Source organism: Hemibagrus wyckioides, linkage group LG12 (genome assembly GCF_019097595.1).
Source record: "Hemibagrus wyckioides isolate EC202008001 linkage group LG12, SWU_Hwy_1.0, whole genome shotgun sequence".
Classification (NCBI taxonomy): domain Eukaryota; kingdom Metazoa; phylum Chordata; class Actinopteri; order Siluriformes; family Bagridae; genus Hemibagrus; species Hemibagrus wyckioides.
In genome coordinates, this window is record NC_080721.1 from 5518250 (window position 1) to 5537069 (window position 18820).

The 18820-nt window shown below is 38.4% G+C and overlaps 1 protein-coding gene across 1 annotated transcript; it reads right to left on the minus strand.

The window, feature by feature from the left end:
* Window positions 1-668: 668 nt before the first annotated feature.
* On the minus strand, window positions 669-1852 carry LOC131362555 (polyadenylate-binding protein 4-like). The gene is made up of 4 exons (XM_058404616.1): window positions 1782-1852; window positions 1534-1629; window positions 988-1237; window positions 669-800 (listed from the first exon to the last, which is right to left on the minus strand). The coding sequence occupies exons 1-4, from the start codon at window positions 1833-1835 to the stop codon at window positions 769-771; spliced, it is 432 nt and encodes a 143-aa protein (XP_058260599.1). The 5' UTR covers window positions 1836-1852; the 3' UTR covers window positions 669-768.
* Between the last annotated feature and the right edge of the window lie 16968 nt (window positions 1853-18820).

Below are 18820 nucleotides of genomic sequence, written 5' to 3' on the forward strand. Positions count from 1 at the left end.
CCTGTTCTTTTTATCGCTATTGACAGAATACCTTGAAGGATTTGAGATTCCAGTGTGAAAAGGAATCAAACCCTGTCAGCTCGATGAGTTTTGGTGTTGGTGTGCTTTATATTTGCATGTTATCAACTGCTGAAATAGCCCCGCCCCCAACCTGTTTATTTGCTTTTACATGCAATGAGTTCTTCCATAATGAATTTTTCTTCAATAATGATTCTGCAATAAATGCAAGCATAACATGGATGAGCATTATGTGTGTTTATATGCAGAAAATTCAGACGGTTCATGTGATCCAGTGCAGTGATTTTTCTGATCTGGGATCTGATAAATAAAGCCCAATAAACATTTCAAACACAGCGTTTAAGAAAAAAGGTGCAAAAGCGTAAAATGCAGGATACAGATCTAGAGCCCAAGGCTGTAATACGATCACACGGTGTAGAAATGAACAAATTAGACAAATGATCTTATTTTACTGATGAGACTTTGATGGCTTAAGATTCATTTCCTTAAACATACACATACATCTATATACACACAGTAGCACCAATAAATATTTGGACACTTAAGCATTTCATAAATAACAAATATATGAGTTTCACACGCCAAACAAAATTTATAATAATAATTTATTGATAAATATAAATCAATATATATAGATACATGGAGATAGATAGATAGATAGATAGATAGATAGATAGATAGATAGATAGATAGATAGATAGATAGATAGATAGATAGATAAAAGGAAGTATGAAGTTTGAAGTATATGGTTCATCTGGTGGCCGGTGCAACAGTGGGACGACCTGAAAGAGAAAAGCAGAGTCATATTACTCTATTACTGTCACAGATACACGCTGTGTGTTCAGAATTATTGTGTAGCTATTCATTTATATATCACAGTAATTCTCAAACTGTTTATCATAGTTTGTATAACCATTACACTTGATATTTTTCATATCTTCTAGTATTACAAGGTCAGCTGTGACTCACGATGTGAATGGACCCTCTGCAAGAAGCTGTGAGGTCTTGTGTGTGGCTCAGTTGGACCGCTGCTTCTTGTACACTGCTCAGTCCGGGTGAGGGAAGCCTTGCGCTGCTTACTGTTGTTAGCCAGCGTCACATACAGTGGCTTCCTGCCCATCATCCTTCCGTTCATCTCTTTGATCGCTTTTTCTGCTTGATTTGGAGAGGAGAAGCTCACAAATCCAAAACCTCTGGAGCGGCCATTCTCCACAGTCACCTGTAGGGGTCAGCAAGGAAATATAGCAAGCACAAAAATTGGTATTACACACACCTACTGTATGTGGCTAATCTTGAGGAAACACTAGCACTGTCATTACATCAAAACATAATGAAAATAGCTATATGTTAGTATCAGGGTTCTGGTATTGCACATTCAATATGAATCTCTTCAGTGTTAATAGTAATTTGAGGTAGCAACCATTCGAAAAAAGCACCTGGTTTTTGACATAGAGCAGGTAAGGAGAAGTAAAAAAATAAAGAAATAAAATGTAGGGTTTAGTAATTATAGGTGACCTTTGCACTGATGACTCTTCCACATGGCAGGAACGCTTCATGCAGGCGCCTGTCGTCCACACTGTAGTCCAGATTTTTTACAAAGACTTTACACTTCTACAGAACAGAGAGCAAAATCAACATCCAGCGTTTGATTTAGTATTTTATAGTAATCCATCACTCAGTATTAAGACAATCATTAAGCTAAAAATGTCTGACCAAAACATGGGAAAAATCATTAAAGTCCTGTAATATAATCAGAAGAATACCTGTGCATCCTGGGACTGCAGTGTGGTTTGCGCTCTGCATATGTTCCTGTCCATGTTTCTCCTCAATTCTGGAGATGCATCTGTAGCCACAACCAAACATTTCACTTTATCATCCAATCAGTATTATAATTGGGACCTACTGAGGCCTTAACAATGTTGTAAACTTAACACAAATTGAGAAGTGTGACTTACTCTGTGCCTGAATGTTCTTCTGAGCCTGGTGTGGATTTGGACAGGGTTTCAGGCTACTCTCTGCCCTCTCTCTGTGCCTTCCTCCATGTTCCTCCTTGCTCTGGACCACACTAATATAAACTGGCCTGCTTCCCAACACCCTGCCGTTCATCTTCATGATGGCATTTCTGGCTTCATCAGAAGATGTGAAAATGACAAAGCCAGTGCCTTTGGGATGGCCATTCTCCATATTGACCTGCAGAGGAAACAGATTTAGAGATGCGAAAAGCAAAGAATGAGCATTACGTGCACTATATGGGAACAATATAATAGATTTCCACATTCAGAAAATAAACCGGTTAAATAGTTAGCAATAAAAAACCCTCTGCTACACACTCATCTTCTTGTGCTACAAGTGCACGGTGATTTTAACCTAAAAGAGTGAGTATGGGGAAGTGAAGGTAGTAATTGAAATTGACCTCTGCACTGATGACAGTTCCAAACGGACGGAATTCCTCGTGTAGTTGTCTGTCATCCACACTGCAGTCAAGGTTCCTCAACAGAAGTTTCACTGTCTGCAGAACAGGGCAGAGTCAACATCCAGACTGTTAATTACGCCAATTTGTTAATTAAAAACAAACCAACAAAAAAACAGAATAGCACAGTTTGAACAATAACTGATACAAATTCTGTATGCTAAATAGAGACACACAAACATGTCCTTATATGGAAATGAAGCTAGAAATAAAGCATGTCCTCTCAGGCCTTGATCTGCAGACAGACTTTACTGTAGTACCTTTTTATTCTTGCAGAGGCGTTCTTTTGGGAGCTTTTTATCACTAACAGGCAGCTGCTGGACTCTGGCCTGCTCCTCTACCTTCTGCTCCTCTACCTTCTGCTCCTCTACCTTCTGCTCCTCTGCCTTCTTCTCCTCTAAGTTCTTCTCTACTTTCTGCTTCTCTACCTTCTGCTCCTCTACCTGGCTGATGGTATCCATGCGCCAGGGATTCTGGTTTAAACAAAAAAAATGAGAGAGAATGAGAGGATGAAAGACACAACATCCTTATGTTATGTATGCCCAACATATTCACAAGCTTATTGTCTTACATAGAAAGAGAAAGGCTCGACATTCTCCATCTCATTGTCCTCAGCGTCCATGATTTCACCCCACGTGAGTTTTGCAGGAGCTGGAGATGGACACTGTGGTAGATCAGACATGGACTCAGGCTCCATAGTAGGCAGAAAGTTGTAAATGGCCTCTGACTGGAACTGAATAAAGAAAAAGAGTTAGCTTTAAAGAAACTTGGCTCTTGAGACACATAAAGGTAATTTATGTAATCAACAAAACTACTAACATAGCATAGCATATTTGGTTACAATTACCCCCAAAAAAACCCTGAATAGCACAGCTGAACAAAAACTGTTAGAAATGCTATATGCTATATAGAGACACAAACTTGTCTTTATATGGAAATAAAGCATGTCCTCTTAAGCCTTGATCTGCGGACAGACTTTACTGCAGTACCTTGTTATGCTTGCTGAGGCGTTCCTTAAGGAGCTTTGTGTGTCTAACAGGCAGCTGCTGGACTTTGGCCTGCTCTTCTGCCTTCTGCTCCTCTATGTTCTTCTCTACCTTCTGCTCCTCTACCTGGCTGATGGTATCCATGCTCCAGGGATTCTGGTTTTAAACAGAAAAAAGAGAGAGAATTAGAGGATGAAAGACACAACATCCTTATGTTATGTATGTCCAACATATTCACATAGTCTTACATAGAAACAGAAAGGCTCTACATTCTCCATCTCATTATCCTCAGCATCCATGATTTCACCCCATGTGAGTTTTTCAGGAGCTGGAGATGGACACTGTGGTTGTTCAGACATGGACTCAGGCTCCATAGTAGGCAGCAAGTTGGAAACGGCCTCTGATTGGAACTGAATAAAGAAAAAGTTAGAGAAAGGCGGCACTCGCCTCTTGAGGCACATGAAGCTAATTTATATAATCAGCAAAACTACTAATTAACAAAGCTTAGCATATTTGTTTACAACTTACCGTTGTACCAAGTCTGAATGACAAAAAACAAGAAAATTGTTGGCTCTATCTGAAATCAAATCTACTTTCTGGCGGTGCGATGTGAACTGCTGCTTGTTTTTGCCGAACTCGCCGATGCTCTGAACTGGACTGTGGCTGACCAACACTACGTCATGTTCTGATTCTTTGTATGATGCGTTGTGTTCCGTCATTGCCATAGCAATGCTGATCTCTCCACCACCCACCCGTCACCTGACCCCCCCCTCCACCCACCAACTAAAATAACCCCCCCCCCAACCCCAACCCCACCCCCACCCCTCGCGGGTCATCAGAAGGTCATTATCAGTGATGGTCAGTAACGAAGTAAATTACTGATGTAATACAGCATAATTAACCTTACTGATGTAATACAGCATAATTAACCTTACTGATGTTATACAGCATAATTAACCTTACCGATGTAATACAGCATAATTAACCTTACTGATGTTATACAGCATAATTAACCTTACTGATGTTATACAGCATAATTAACCTTACTGATGTTATACAGCATTATTACTGATGTAATACAGCATAATTAACCTTACTGATGTTATACAGCATAATTAACCTTACTGATGTTATACAGCATAATTAACCTTACTGATGTAATACAGCATAATTAACCTTACTGATGTTATACAGCATTATTACTGATGTAATACAGCATAATTAACCTTACTGATGTTATACAGCATAATTAACCTTACTGATGTTATACAGCATTATTACTGATGTAATACAGCATAATTAACCTTACTGATGTTATACAGCATAATTAACCTTACCGATGTAATACAGCATAATTAACCTTACTGATGTTATACAGCATAATTAACCTTACTGATGTTATACAGCATTATTACTGATGTAATACAGCATAATTAACCTTACTGATGTTATACAGCATAATTAACCTTACCGATGTAATACAGCATAATTAACCTTACTGATGTTATACAGCATAATTAACCTTACTGATGTTATACAGCATTATTACTGATGTAATACAGCATAATTAACCTTACTGATGTTATACAGCATAATTAACCTTACCGATGTAATACAGCATAATTAACCTTACTGATGTTATACAGCATAATTAACCTTACTGATGTTATACAGCATTATTACTGATGTAATACAGCATAATTAACCTTACTGATGTTATACAGCATAATTAACCTTACTGATGTAATACAGCATAATTAACCTTACTGATGTTATACAGCATTATTACTGATGTAATACAGCATAATTAACCTTACTGATGTTATACAGCATAATTAACCTTACTGATGTTATACAGCATTATTACTGATGTAATACAGCATAATTAACCTTACTGATGTTATACAGCATAATTAACCTTACTGATGTTATACAGCATTATTACTGATGTAATACAGCATAATTAACCTTACTAATGTTATACAGCATAATTAACCTTACTGATGTTATACAGCATTATTACTGATGTAATACAGCATAATTAACCTTACTAATGTTATACAGCATAATTAACCTTACTGATGTTATACAGCATTATTACTGATGTAATACAGCATAATTAACCTTACTGATGTTATACAGCATTATTACTGATGTAATACAGCATAATTAACCTTACTGATGTTATACAGCATAATTAACCTTACTGATGTTATACAGCATTATTACTGATGTAATACAGCATAATTAACATTACTGATGTTATACAGCATAATTAACCTTACTGATGTTATACAGCATTATTACTGATGTTATACAGCATAATTAACCTTACTGATGTTATACAGCATAATTAACCTTACTGATGTTATACAGCATTATTACTGATGTTATACAGCATAATTAACATTACTGATGTTATACAGCATAATTAACCTTACTGATGTTATACAGCATTATTACTGATGTAATACAGCATAATTAACATTACTGATGTTATACAGCATAATTAACCTTACTGATGTTATACAGCATAATTAACCTTACTGATGTTATACAGCATAATTAACCTTACTGATGTTATACAGCATTATTACTGATGTAATACAGCATAATTAACCTTACTGATGTTATACAGCATAATTAACCTTACTGATGTTATACAGCATAATTAACCTTACTGATGTTATACAGCATAATTAACCTTACTGATGTTATACAGCATTATTACTGATGTAATACAGCATAATTAACATTACTGATGTTATACAGCATAATTAACCTTACTGATGTTATACAGCATTATTACTGATGTAATACAGCATAATTAACCTTACTGATGTTATTCAGCATTATTACTGATGTTATACAGCATCCCAATAACCCAATAACTCAACTGTTATTGTTGATATTTGACCAGTCACCAAGTAACATTCCTTTTTTATAGTTTTTTTTATTATGTAAAGCAGAATAAGATTACTGCACAAATACTGTAATTGCCCATCACACACCAAAGCATTAGTTACTGAATACTGAAATACTGACTTTGCTGAATTTGAACTTTTTTCCTCTGAATCTGTAGAGCAGCAAGTTTCTGTTAAAGTGAAGCTGCTTAGATCCTCGCTGGTCATTTGTTTAAAAGGACACAGTAGTGTCCAGCACACATTAGTTATTCTTTATGAGTTACCAAGTCAGACTGTCCAGCTGTAGTGCTTACTATTTTCTTCTGTCGTGATGTATATATTTTTATTTTTAAGCACTTTATTTAGGAAACAATTTACCAGCTACAGACCCTGTCTTTATATGTGTCCTTTTTCTTTTGTAGTGTCCATGCACATATACCTGTGTCCTGTAAACACTGACACAAATACCCGTGCCCTGTAAACACTGACACAAATACCCGTGCCCTGTAAACACTGACACAAATACCCATGCCCTGTAAACACTGACACAAATACCCATGCCCTGTAAACACTGACACAAATACCCATGCCCTGTAAACACTGACACAAATACCTGTGCCCTGTAAACACTGACACAAATACCCGTGCCCTGTAAACACTGACACAAATACCCGTGCCCTGTAAACACTGACACAAACACCCATGCCCTGTAAACACTGACACAAATACCTGTGCCCTGTAAACACTGACACAAATACCTGTGCCCTGTAAACACTGACACAAATACCCATGCCCTGTAAACACTGACACAAATACCCATGCCCTGTAAACACTGACACAAATACCCGTGCCCTGTAAACACTGACACAAATACCCATGCCCTGTAAACACTGACACAAATACCCATGCCCTGTAAACACTGACACAAATACCTGTGCCCTGTAAACACTGACACAAATACCCGTGCCCTGTAAACACTGACACAAATACCTGTGCCCTGTAAACACTGACACAAATACCCATGCCCTGTAAACACTGACACAAATACCTGTGCCCTGTAAACACTGACACAAATACCTGTGTCCTGTAAACACTGACACAAATACCCATGCCCTGTAAACACTGACACAAATACCCATGCCCTGTAAACACTGACACAAATACCCATGCCCTGTAAACACCGACACAAATACCTGTGCCCTGTAAACACTGACACAAATACCCATGCCCTGTAAACACTGACACAAATACCCGTGCCCTGTAAACACTGACACAAATACCCGTGCCCTGTAAACACTGACACAAATACCCGTGCCCTGTAAACACTGACACAAATACCCATGCCCTGTAAACACTGACACAAATACCCATGCCCTGTAAACACTGACACAAATACCCATGCCCTGTAAACACTGACACAAATACCTGTGCCCTGTAAACACTGACACAAATACCTGTGCCCTGTAAACACTGACACAAATACCCGTGCCCTGTAAACACTGACACAAATACCCGTGCCCTGTAAACACTGACACAAATACCCGTGCCCTGTAAACACTGACACAAATACCTGTGCCCTGTAAACACTGACACAAATACCTGTGCCCTGTAAACACTGACACAAATACCTGTGCCCTGTAAACACTGACACAAATACCTGTGCCCTGTAAACACTGACACAAATACCCATGCCCTGTAAACACTGACACAAATACCCGTGCCCTGTAAACACTGACACAAATACCTGTGCCCTGTAAACACTGACACAAATACCTGTGCCCTGTAAACACTGACACAAATACCTGTGCCCTGTAAACACTGACACAAATACCTGTGCCCTGTGAACACTGACACAAATACCTGTGTCCTGTAAACACTGACAGACACACAAACATTTCAACAGCAAAGTATTTTATCATCTTTTAATGGTTACTATCTTAAGTATAACATAAATCTTAACATGAAAACCAAACTTATCTAAAGTCCTGCTGTTTTATATAATAACAATAATGTTAACTGACATCTGAATCATGATCATTTCTCAGACCTTGTATTAACAGGCATGTGTGAGCAGAGTGACAGATTCTTCTGACATAAAATGAATATCTCATTACAAAAAATGACAACATTAGAGCTGGGATAAATACTTTAATCAAGTAAAAATTCCAATTGAGGACTTCTACTTTTACCAGAGTAACGTTTTAACTAGAGTATCTGTACTTCTATTGTGTACTTTGTGTACAATATTGTGTACTTTGCGACATTGTGATCTGTGAGCAAGGCTACAGCACGCTGGATCATAGTAAGATCTCTGCTTCCTTATGGTTGGGCTGATGAGCATTTTACTTCTTTTGATGTTTCTATTGGGCTACAGCAATTTTACATGTGTCTCTGTGGAGGAGATGAATCAATTTGGATCAGAAATGCAATCTAAGCATGGGCTGTGGAATTAGAAGCAGGTTTACTTATACTTGTTCACATTTTTTACTTCCATTTAAAGTTGTAATGGAAAGAGGACATGCACCACCTTTACAGATCCTTGTGCTGGAACTGCTAAATACCTCACTGTCTCCTACATCTTGTGGGAGTAATTTTTGAATGGTTTAGAGTGTTTAAGGTGTATATGAATGCATTATGTATAAAACAATTAGAATCAGAGGACAGCATGATTGAGTTGTCAGGCACCACCTCAATTTATTGATCACCTCTATTTACAGGTTTAATAATGTAGGGTTTAACACAAACGTGCGGGATGAGAGGTTTGGGCAATGCTTGTTAACTCTGGGCCGAGATTGCATAGCTGGTATGGAATGAGAAACAGTGAGGGTAACATCAGTTTGGTAGGCCTTTTCAGTGGTAGACCAAACTTGGAGCTGTGCCCAGGGTCATCGTAGCCAGGCCCCGCTATATGGCTGAGAGTACGTGAGAGAAAACGCAATTAAAACTGCAGGCTAGTGCAAATGTAAAGAAAAATAGAGCAATAAATTAAACTCAAGCAATCAAAGATGGAGCAGAGGCCCCGAAACTCAACCATGCTGTCTTCAGAGGTCAGAGTGAACTGCTAAATGAAAAAAGCCAGAAAGTGCCACTGATAAGAGCACATTATTTTTTCATATGACTGATCTCGAAAGTCCAATTATAATGGAATGTGAAAGAGTTAAAAATGAAAGTGATGTCCATAAAGAACCCGATATTCCTAAAAAGAAAACAGGTGGGACTTTCTCAGTGAAGAGGGTTTGGTTTGAATATTATGAAAAGATAAGAGAAAAGAATAAAAAGGCTATGTTTTGTGATGATTATTTCAGAGGTTGTTGGGATGTTCATTCGTGAGCAGCTCAATTCTTGAAACCAGTGCTGATTGCAAATAAAACCTTGTATCTGCATTCATCCAGTCTGCATGATTCGTCTTCTTTAGTTAGAGTCCTGCTTGACTGAGCTGTCGGGTCAATGTGGAGTTTGGAGTCATATTATTATAGCAAAGTATTAATTGAGTAGTGTTAAGTAGCACATTATAGTATGCGACAAAAATATTTTCCACATTGTTTTGGTGACCCCGGTGTGATAGAATATACGCAACTGGAACAAAGCACAGCAGAGCCCCGGACCTGGGACCTGTGGTCGCAGCAAGGCAGAAGCCTGTTTAATCGAAATTCTGCATCAGTTGTGTGTGGTCTGAGGGAGGTGGAGTCGCCCGGTCCGAGGACGGATCAGCTCTGTTTCGTCTTGATAGAGTAAATTGATAAAATTGCATGATTAATGCATGATAAAGACTGGATGGTGTCAGAACTAAAAAATGCCCCTGCAGGGTTCAGTATGATGGAAAGTCCTGGTGGGTTCCAGGTGGTATGAGAGAAAGACCTGTGAAAAAGACTTTGTTTGGAAGCAAACAGAGCGTTCAGTAGCAGAAACTAAATTCTGTGAACAAGAACAGTGTCAGGGGGAGAAAATCAAGAGTCAAGTAACAGGTGTAACGAGTAAAAATTCCTGATACGGTGATACGGTGAAAGGAATAAAGAGAAATACAGAGAAATAAAGGGAATAAAGAGAAATAAAGAGAAATACAGAGAAATAAGACATAAAATTCCCGGGTCCAGGTGATAGTGATGAAAGAGAAGAGAAAAGAAGAGAAAAAGCGCTGAGTAGAAGTTCCTGGATCCAGGTGATAGTGAAGAGAGAAAAAATAAAGACAAAAAACAGAAGAAAACAAAACAAATAAGTTGTAAATAAGGTGTGTTTGTCTTTGTTGTTGTTGTGGTGTATCTGAGAACTTCTGTGTGGCTTTGAATCTGGATGATGGTATCGTATGGCTAGCTGTGTACACGCTTGACTTTGTTATTCTCGGATGCTGAGAAAATCGCTGTGTAACGGTGAAGTGTGTTCTGAATCTGGGGGGAGATATTTTGCTGATTGTGCTGCGTTTGAAATGAAGCTGGATTGAAGTAGTGATTGCACTGGTATTTCTTGCGTTGTGTAAATACATTGCGGGGTATGGAGTGTATACAGGTTGAATTTGAAACGTATATTTTGGAGATATATCGTAGAGATAATGAAGAAGGTGTTATTGGAATGGTTCCGATTTAAAATGAAGTTAAATATTGTGTTGAAACGAGGTGGAAGGTAACAGACGATAAATAGACCCCGGTACTAAGGCATGAGCTTATGGCGACATGTTTATAGTGAACTCTGACAAGAAGCGGCTTTGCATTTACACCCACCCTTAGAAGAAATCATGCTCTGTCAGAGCTCATTGAAATCATGCTCTGTCAGAGCTCACTGACCGCAGTGAAAGAAAACAACATTTTCGGAAAAGACCCTATTGTAGTGGCAAGAAGTGTCATTGTCAGGAGGCGGCAGAATGTGGCCCATAACTCCAAGAGGTCCCCGATACTCCGAGGTCTGGATCAGCGCCTGGCGGTTGGGACGGGATCGCAGGCATAGGAGGAGCTTTATTGCAGGTGACCTTACAGTTGACCCACAAATATTAGTAAAAAATTATTTCGTGAGACCATTTATATCCCTATCTTTAAGAGTTTAGTGCTATTCACGTGAAAATACTCGAGGAAAAGCATTCAAAGCATCCTATTACTGTGATTGAGAGTGTGTGTGTGTGTGTGTGCCGAAGAGATTTCGCTGTGTAGGGGTGCGAGTGAACTGTGTGCGAGTGTGTGTGTGTGTGTGTGTGTGCGCGCGCACGCGTGCTTAAGGTCACTGCACGAGAGTGTGAGTGAGTGGGTGTGTGTACAAATTCTGTGTGAATGAAAGAGAGAGAGAGAGAGAAAGTGAGAGAGAGAGAGAGTGAGAGAGAGAGAAAGAGAGAGAGAGAGAAAGTGACAGAGAGGGAGAGAGAAAGTTAGAAAGAGAGAGAGAGAGAGAGAGAGAGAGAGAAAGTGACAAAGAGGGAGAGAGAAAGTTAGAAAGAGAGAGAGAGAGAGAGAGAGAGAGAGAGAGAGAGAGAGAGTGGTTAGATAACAGGGATTTTCGCTTTGAAGGATTAAGAGTGCATGGCATGAATGAGCTGTTCAGGAAAAAACTAAAAATATTGTATTTTTACCCCAAACAATACCCAGAACCACTTGTAATAAGTTTATCACAAAGGGAAAGGGTAGTTAAGAAGAATCCACCTAGAACTTGGTTCTGTAGGAACTTGTAGGAGCTGTGATCCAGACAAAACTACACTGCCTTTATTGAAACACTGAGATACCTTACTGGTGTCCTCTGCTGGATGTGTATTGTTATCTTTTTCAGATTGTATAAACTTGGACGGCCCTCCGAGAATTAGACACAGAGACCAGAGGTATGCACACACTTTTGGGATGAGCGAACATACAAAGATAGAGACGGTGTAGAGCAGGGCTGGGCAATTCATTTCTACAGGGGGCCACATAACAAGTATGAACTGTGTTGGAGGGCTCAATATTAATTCTGGTCAATATTAATTTTCTCCCATTCTAAAAAGCAGTAAGTTATATATTTTGATTAGCTGCTACTGGTAAACAGAAGAATAAGGATATTCTGTAAATATTTATGTAAATTTATGAATTATCGTGTAGGTCAAAGAGGAAAATAATCCTGTAGAAGTAATAAACACTTTAAAACAAAAACAATCGTTGCATCACTGTTTCATTTTATTTTTAACTTGTTAAAAATAGGGGCATGTTCTTAAATGCGGGTCCATCATACACTCCTAAATAAACTCTCAGTCAGAAAACGCTTTATTTTTCTAGTGATTTTCTGAGATATGACATAACTCGTCTTGACAGCTGCATCTCTGGGTGTGGGAGGTTTTGTAAAAAGTCCTTGTCGGGTTTGCAGCGTGGCTAGGATAGCCTCCAACTCCTTCGCGCACTCTTCATCAGACAATTTCTGCTATTTCTCCTCGTGTTTGGTCACGTAGTGGCGATTCAGATTGTAATCTTTGAACACAGCGACCTGTGTACCACAAACCAAGCACACGGCTTTACCTTTGCTTTCTGTAAATAAATATTTTGCAGTCCATGTCTTGTTGAAAACGAGAGCTGACATTTTTAGGGGTAGCTGACCAGCATTAATGTGCCAGCATCACCTGTTACTGTTCAGACACGTCCATACGGAAATAATAAAACTCCAGGCTTTTCAAGATAAAAGAAACACAGTTATATTGCGTGCACAGCATAAATACTTGTTCATTTATGTTTATGATTGACTTAACGTGGGGACGTATCCAAAGGGCCAGATGTGGCCCACGGGCCGTAAAATACCCAGGTCTGGTGTAGAGCGATGGCAGACGAGCGATGGCAAAGTTTGAAGGCTTGTATACTTTACAGAGAACTTTCCCCGACACAGATTGGTATGAAGAAGTTTGGAGGCCCAAATTATTGAGTCCAGTATGGCGTGCATTGGTTGAGGTCTCAACCCACAGCAAAGCCACTATTCTTTTGTTTGATTACATTGGGGACCCACACAGAGAAGATGATAAACCATTAGTGGAATTGTTCAATCTGAGACCAGATCAATATAATTATTGTTCATAATAAACAGCATCTGTAACAGTAGAGCCCATGATTGGGAGAGAGGATTGGCAACATTAATATTAATTGATAAGATTAATATCATTGGAGAGAAGTTGAGGAAAAATCTAGTAAAACCCTGTGTGACAGTTTATTCACCGTGAAGACCTATGTTGGTAACGTAGCTGATAGAACTTTTGTGGACAAAAATTAAATTTAAGATATTTATTTAAATGCAAAATGCAACTTTATAATATTAATTTTCATACGTATTTAGAAAGTTGAATTAAAATTGAAATGGTTCACTTTAATTGCCTTTTCTCAGTATTTTGAAATCCAGGCTCGCTGAAACTGAAAAACGGGCACAGCAAAAACTCTTAATTTAGACACATTATGGTAACTTTAAGATAAATGAAACATAGGGTTCACTGAATGTTTATGGGATAACATGCTTTCTGTTAATGTGAAAAATATACCCTGAACAAAATTATAAACGCAACGCAAAATATCAGCACACAAAATCCATCTTCAATGTTTTTAATGTTAAATTGTAATCTAAATGAAAAAAACAAAAGAGGAGATTGAGATGTTTGTCTCACAACCCCATCTGAAAGTCAAGCCACCCAGACTAGGGTCATATCCCTTTGTTTTGAACACCTTGGCATATATATTTGGACCATATATCACTTCTCAAGGGAAATTTGGCAATGCCTGCTCAAATAGTGCATCTTTAAGATTTTCCGGTGTTTCAGTGAAGAGCTCCTGCGCGTGTTCTTCCTTTGTCCATGTGGGTTTCTTCCCACTACCCCAAGTTGTTCGATCGGTTAAGATAAATTGCCCCTAGGAGTGTGTGTGTGTGTGTGTGTGTATGTGTGCGTGTGTGTGTGTGTGTGTGGTATCCCATCCAGGGTATATTCCCACCTCACACAAACCAAAAATACCCTTACCCCAAACCAAAAATAATCTTGGACAATAAATAATCCATCCATTCTATTTTTCTTTTTTTTCCTTTCCCTAAAGGATCCACATAAAACACAAAATGTTGATGTTTAATGATTTTCAAAGATTTCTTGATACCAGTGTTTTGCCCAATTTGTCCTGATTATGTTATTAGTGAAAATGAAAAACAATTAAAATGGATGTATAATATACACCGACCAGGCATAACATTATGACCACCTGCCTAATATTGTGTTGGTCCCCCTTTTGCTGCCGAAACAGCCCTGACCCGTCATGCACTGTGTATTCTGACACCTTTCTGTCAGAACCAGCATTAACTTCTTCAGCAACAGTAGCTCATCTGTGGGATCCGATCACACGGTCCAGCCTTCGCTCCCCACATGCATCAATGAGCCTTGGGTGTCCATGACCCTGTCGCCGGTTCACCACTGTTCCTTCCTTGGACCTCTTTTGATAGATACTGACCACTGCAGACCGGGAACACCCCACAAGAGCTGCAGTTTTGGAGATGCTCTGATCCAGTGGTCTAGCCATTACAATTTGGCCCTTCGTCAATCTCGCTCAAATCCTTACACTTGTCCATTTTTCCTGCTTCTAACACATCAACTTTGAGGACACTTGCTGCATAATATATCCCACCCACTAACAGGTGCCATGATGAGGAGATCATCAGTCTTATTCACTTCACCTGTCACTGCTCAGAATATAATGCCTGATCGGTGTATACAGTAGGTATTAAATTATTAGGACATTTTGATTTAAATATTTATTCTCAGTAGGTTAAATAGGCTTCGTATAAGTTTAGCTTAATATCTGTAGATCCATTTCCTTTTTGTAGGTCAGCAGTATGTGGGCCAAAAAGGAGCCAGAAATTACTCTGGAGACATAAAAGTAATTCTAATGTGTCTATGTAATACAGCAGAGCTAAAGGAAATCTCCTGACTGGGTACCATTTCAAGGAGTCTATTATTAATAGTTATTCTGACCATCCATTTGGTATAGCCTGAACTACGAGGGCAATAACAACTGAAAACAAACAAGGGCAGGAGGAAATCCAACTCCAATCCCAGCGCTGTGGATTTCTGCGGTACGTCGAAGGAAAACCAACTACTCCAGTGGCAGCCTGCATGAGCATGTGAAGAAGGAGGGATCCAGGGGTTCCTCACCACCAGTGGCATTCAGGAGGGGTGAAACAGAATTAATATTTTATGTCGTGTCTGGTGTAGAATTTCAAAACCAAATCCAGATGTGGACATTTCTGAGCATAGCAAGGTGCTAAATATTTCTTAATAGTGAGACACGATATTCATTCAGTTAAAATCAAGAAAAACTTTCAGCCAGGGTGTCGTATTTATAGATGTTTATTCACTAGAAAGCGAGTAGTGAATAGTCACACTAAAACATTCTTGGTCACAACATTCTTTGCATGCTTTGTCACGATATGTTGAAAAATGATCAAGCTGACAGCGGAACCCATGTACTCGGGTGACTGTTGAGGCCATTCAGATGGGGGGGGGGCTCCTTAATGAACCCGCTATCTTGCCACAACATGGCTACATTCTTTGGTCATTTGAATACAAAATAGTGATTTCAATCCTCACTGAACACTGAATGTAATGCAGGGCAACATAAAACGTACAAAAACAACACAAACTCGTGCCACAAAGAATGAGACGTGATTCCTGCTTGTGCTTCGAAATAAAAAAAATTTAAAAAAACATCAATTATTACGTAATACATAATGTCAGACTGAAGCCATTAATGAATAAGACAATTTCATTCAAAGTTCGGATATTTCAGATGGCTTGAAACAAAAGTACCCACTGTGCAGTATCTATAGGCACATTTTAAGATATTTTAAGACATTTATGAACTTGTTTAGAAATAACGCTAAAGTCTAAGCCTCATCTTAATATTTCCGTCCGTTAATGTTTATGACAACTATATTTTATTAAGCTCACAGCAATGCTAACGTGTGTATTTTAACCTCACGTGAACTTCTAACAGCATTTCAGCTTTTGTTCTAAATCTTGCAAAAGAACTTGCCTTCCAAGTCACTAACAACTAAATAACATGCACACACACACACACACACACACACACCCACACACCCACACACACACACACACACACCTTTCACATTACACATTTAATTGGACACTGCACCGGTTAGAGGGGCAGACTCGGTCCAGGTCCACTTACATTTCAACATCCTGAGGTAGACTTGTATAGATTCTGAACAAGGTACATGCCTTGTTTCTCTTTAAAAAAAAAAAAAAACTAAAGAAGAAGAAGAAGAAGAAGAAGGAAGAAAGAACCCAGTCTCAGAAAAAAAAAATAACGGTTAAGACAGAGCTGGAATACTACTCATCAGCAGCTTTGCTGTCAGCTACGATGCTACGACATGGCACTACTACTTCTACTCTAACATCAACTACCATGCAAATAGAGAATAAAGCAATTATATTATTATGTGGGGAAATATACAAGAACAATATACAAGACTGGAGCAGGTCTCATGCATGATTGATTTGGCAGCACAATTCTGTTTGTGGTTCAGATCACGCCTAAAAATGTCCGTTTAGGCTCAAAGTCACATCATCTGCCACATTCACACCTACAATGTTTCTTAAAATAATCATATTCAGTGTTTTTTTTCGGTAATAAAACTGCATAAGACAGGGTTTAAACTGCCATTTGGATTTCCTAACACTCTGTAAAACTGAGAACGCTCTTTAGTTAAGGGGGGAGATATCTGCAGGGTTATACAAATCAGTCACTTCAATTTTTATCAATTTGCTTCTATGAGACATTCGACATGGCCTGAAAACATTATTTTAAAGTAACACGGCTTTCCCGATTTCAATATACCAGATGATCGTTGCAATTTTGGCTTGGCTTTGGGTTAGCCAAATCTTTTTCCAACCAAGCTTTTTCTATCCTTTTTCCAGAAATCTGTGGTTTTCCCTGAGACTGAAACAAGCAAGGTACTCTCAATTACCTGACTGCAGTCATAACGACAATGTAGATAAAAAATATTGAACTAAAATAGGTTCCCTTTCAATATATAGTTAGTGTCTTGCTTCACATTTGGCATAGATTAAATATATATATATATCGAATACACTGACCTCAAGCTTATACCTGCAACGAACATTCGAAGAAATCTAAATCTAGTTGAGACTGAAAGCTAATATCTCCACCATGGTAACATAAATTCTGAGGTAAACCTGAGCTAGAAAATAAATAATCATGTTATACAAAGATTACAAGTAGTATTTATATTAGAACCTGGTCGAGTTCATCGGAGTCCCCCTGGAAGAGAGGAATCGGCTCTGACGAATCTTACCATTCACTCTAAACCTGGAATAATAAGCAAAAAAATAATCTCCTCTACTAACCATATCTAAACAGGGTTTATATATATATATATATATATATATATATATATATATATATATATATATATATATCTATCTAAAACATGTTTCTCTGACCGGCCCTGATCTGATGGGATTTGAAAGTTTTATGTAACCAGCTAACATTAAATAGTCACCAATTTTAGTTCTCTGAAATGAAATGACAAGTTACAGTGCAATAAGTTATAAAATAAAATAAACCAATACTGCTCTCAACACCGCACTTGACTAGGGGTCACATGACCACACACACAAGAGCGGACACTGTGGTCTGATGCAGTGGATGATGGAATATAAACATGAGGAAAGAATCTCTTGCACATTTTGATAGATGGCTTTCAAATTAGTTGGTTTATATATTGGATTTCCATACTATATATATATATATATATATATATATATATATATATATATATATATATATATATATATATATATATATATCTAGAGAGATAATTTATTCTTGTACCTCATTTGCAAGTCAGCTTTGTGGCTAGTTATCCTACTGATTTGTGTGTGTGTGTGTGTGTGTGTGTGAATAGAGCTTAAATGACACCAAGGAAATCACTGCTAAAGCCTTGTGCTCGCTGCCAAGGGTTATGAGAGGATAAGTGCGTGTTAAGAACAGTATTGGGACACATGGACAGTGTCATCGTACAGCAATGGCTAGAGATTTGGAAATGCAGGCCCAGGATAATCCACACTGCACAACAGTGCATGTAACGGCATGATACTCACGCGGTTCAACTGCCTTTTAAACATAACATTCGGTTCTGGTTACGGAACCGCATAAAGAGCTCCATAACAAAACCTCCGAATCAAGTATAACAGTAATTGTTAAAGCAGTAGGTTCTTTGGTGTTGAGAAATGAAATAACAACACTGGCTTCCTAAAATAAATGTGCTTCACAAGTGTGATTTACCATCCAGGCTTATTGCGATATGTAAACATAGTTTGTTTTTGATTGTTTCCATACAAATCTAAGACACTTAGCTAGCTAAAACAACAACAGCAAAAAAAAAAACACAATCCCTTCTACTATCCTGCAAACGAAGATGAATAAAAAAATTGAAAGGAC

Bases quoted from the DNA above. Each gene is read 5' to 3' on its own strand.
- LOC131362555 (XM_058404616.1), bottom strand. From the start codon at position 1,835: ATGGACAGGAACATATGCAGAGCGCAAACCACACTGCAGTCCCAGGAT. The intron at 1,630-1,781 runs GTATTCTTCTGA...TCTGTTCTGTAG, and splicing joins TGCAGTCCCAGGATGCACAG to AAGTGTAAAGTCTTTGTAAA. The intron at 1,238-1,533 runs GTCACCTATAAT...TGACCCCTACAG, and splicing joins GAAGAGTCATCAGTGCAAAG to GTGACTGTGGAGAATGGCCG.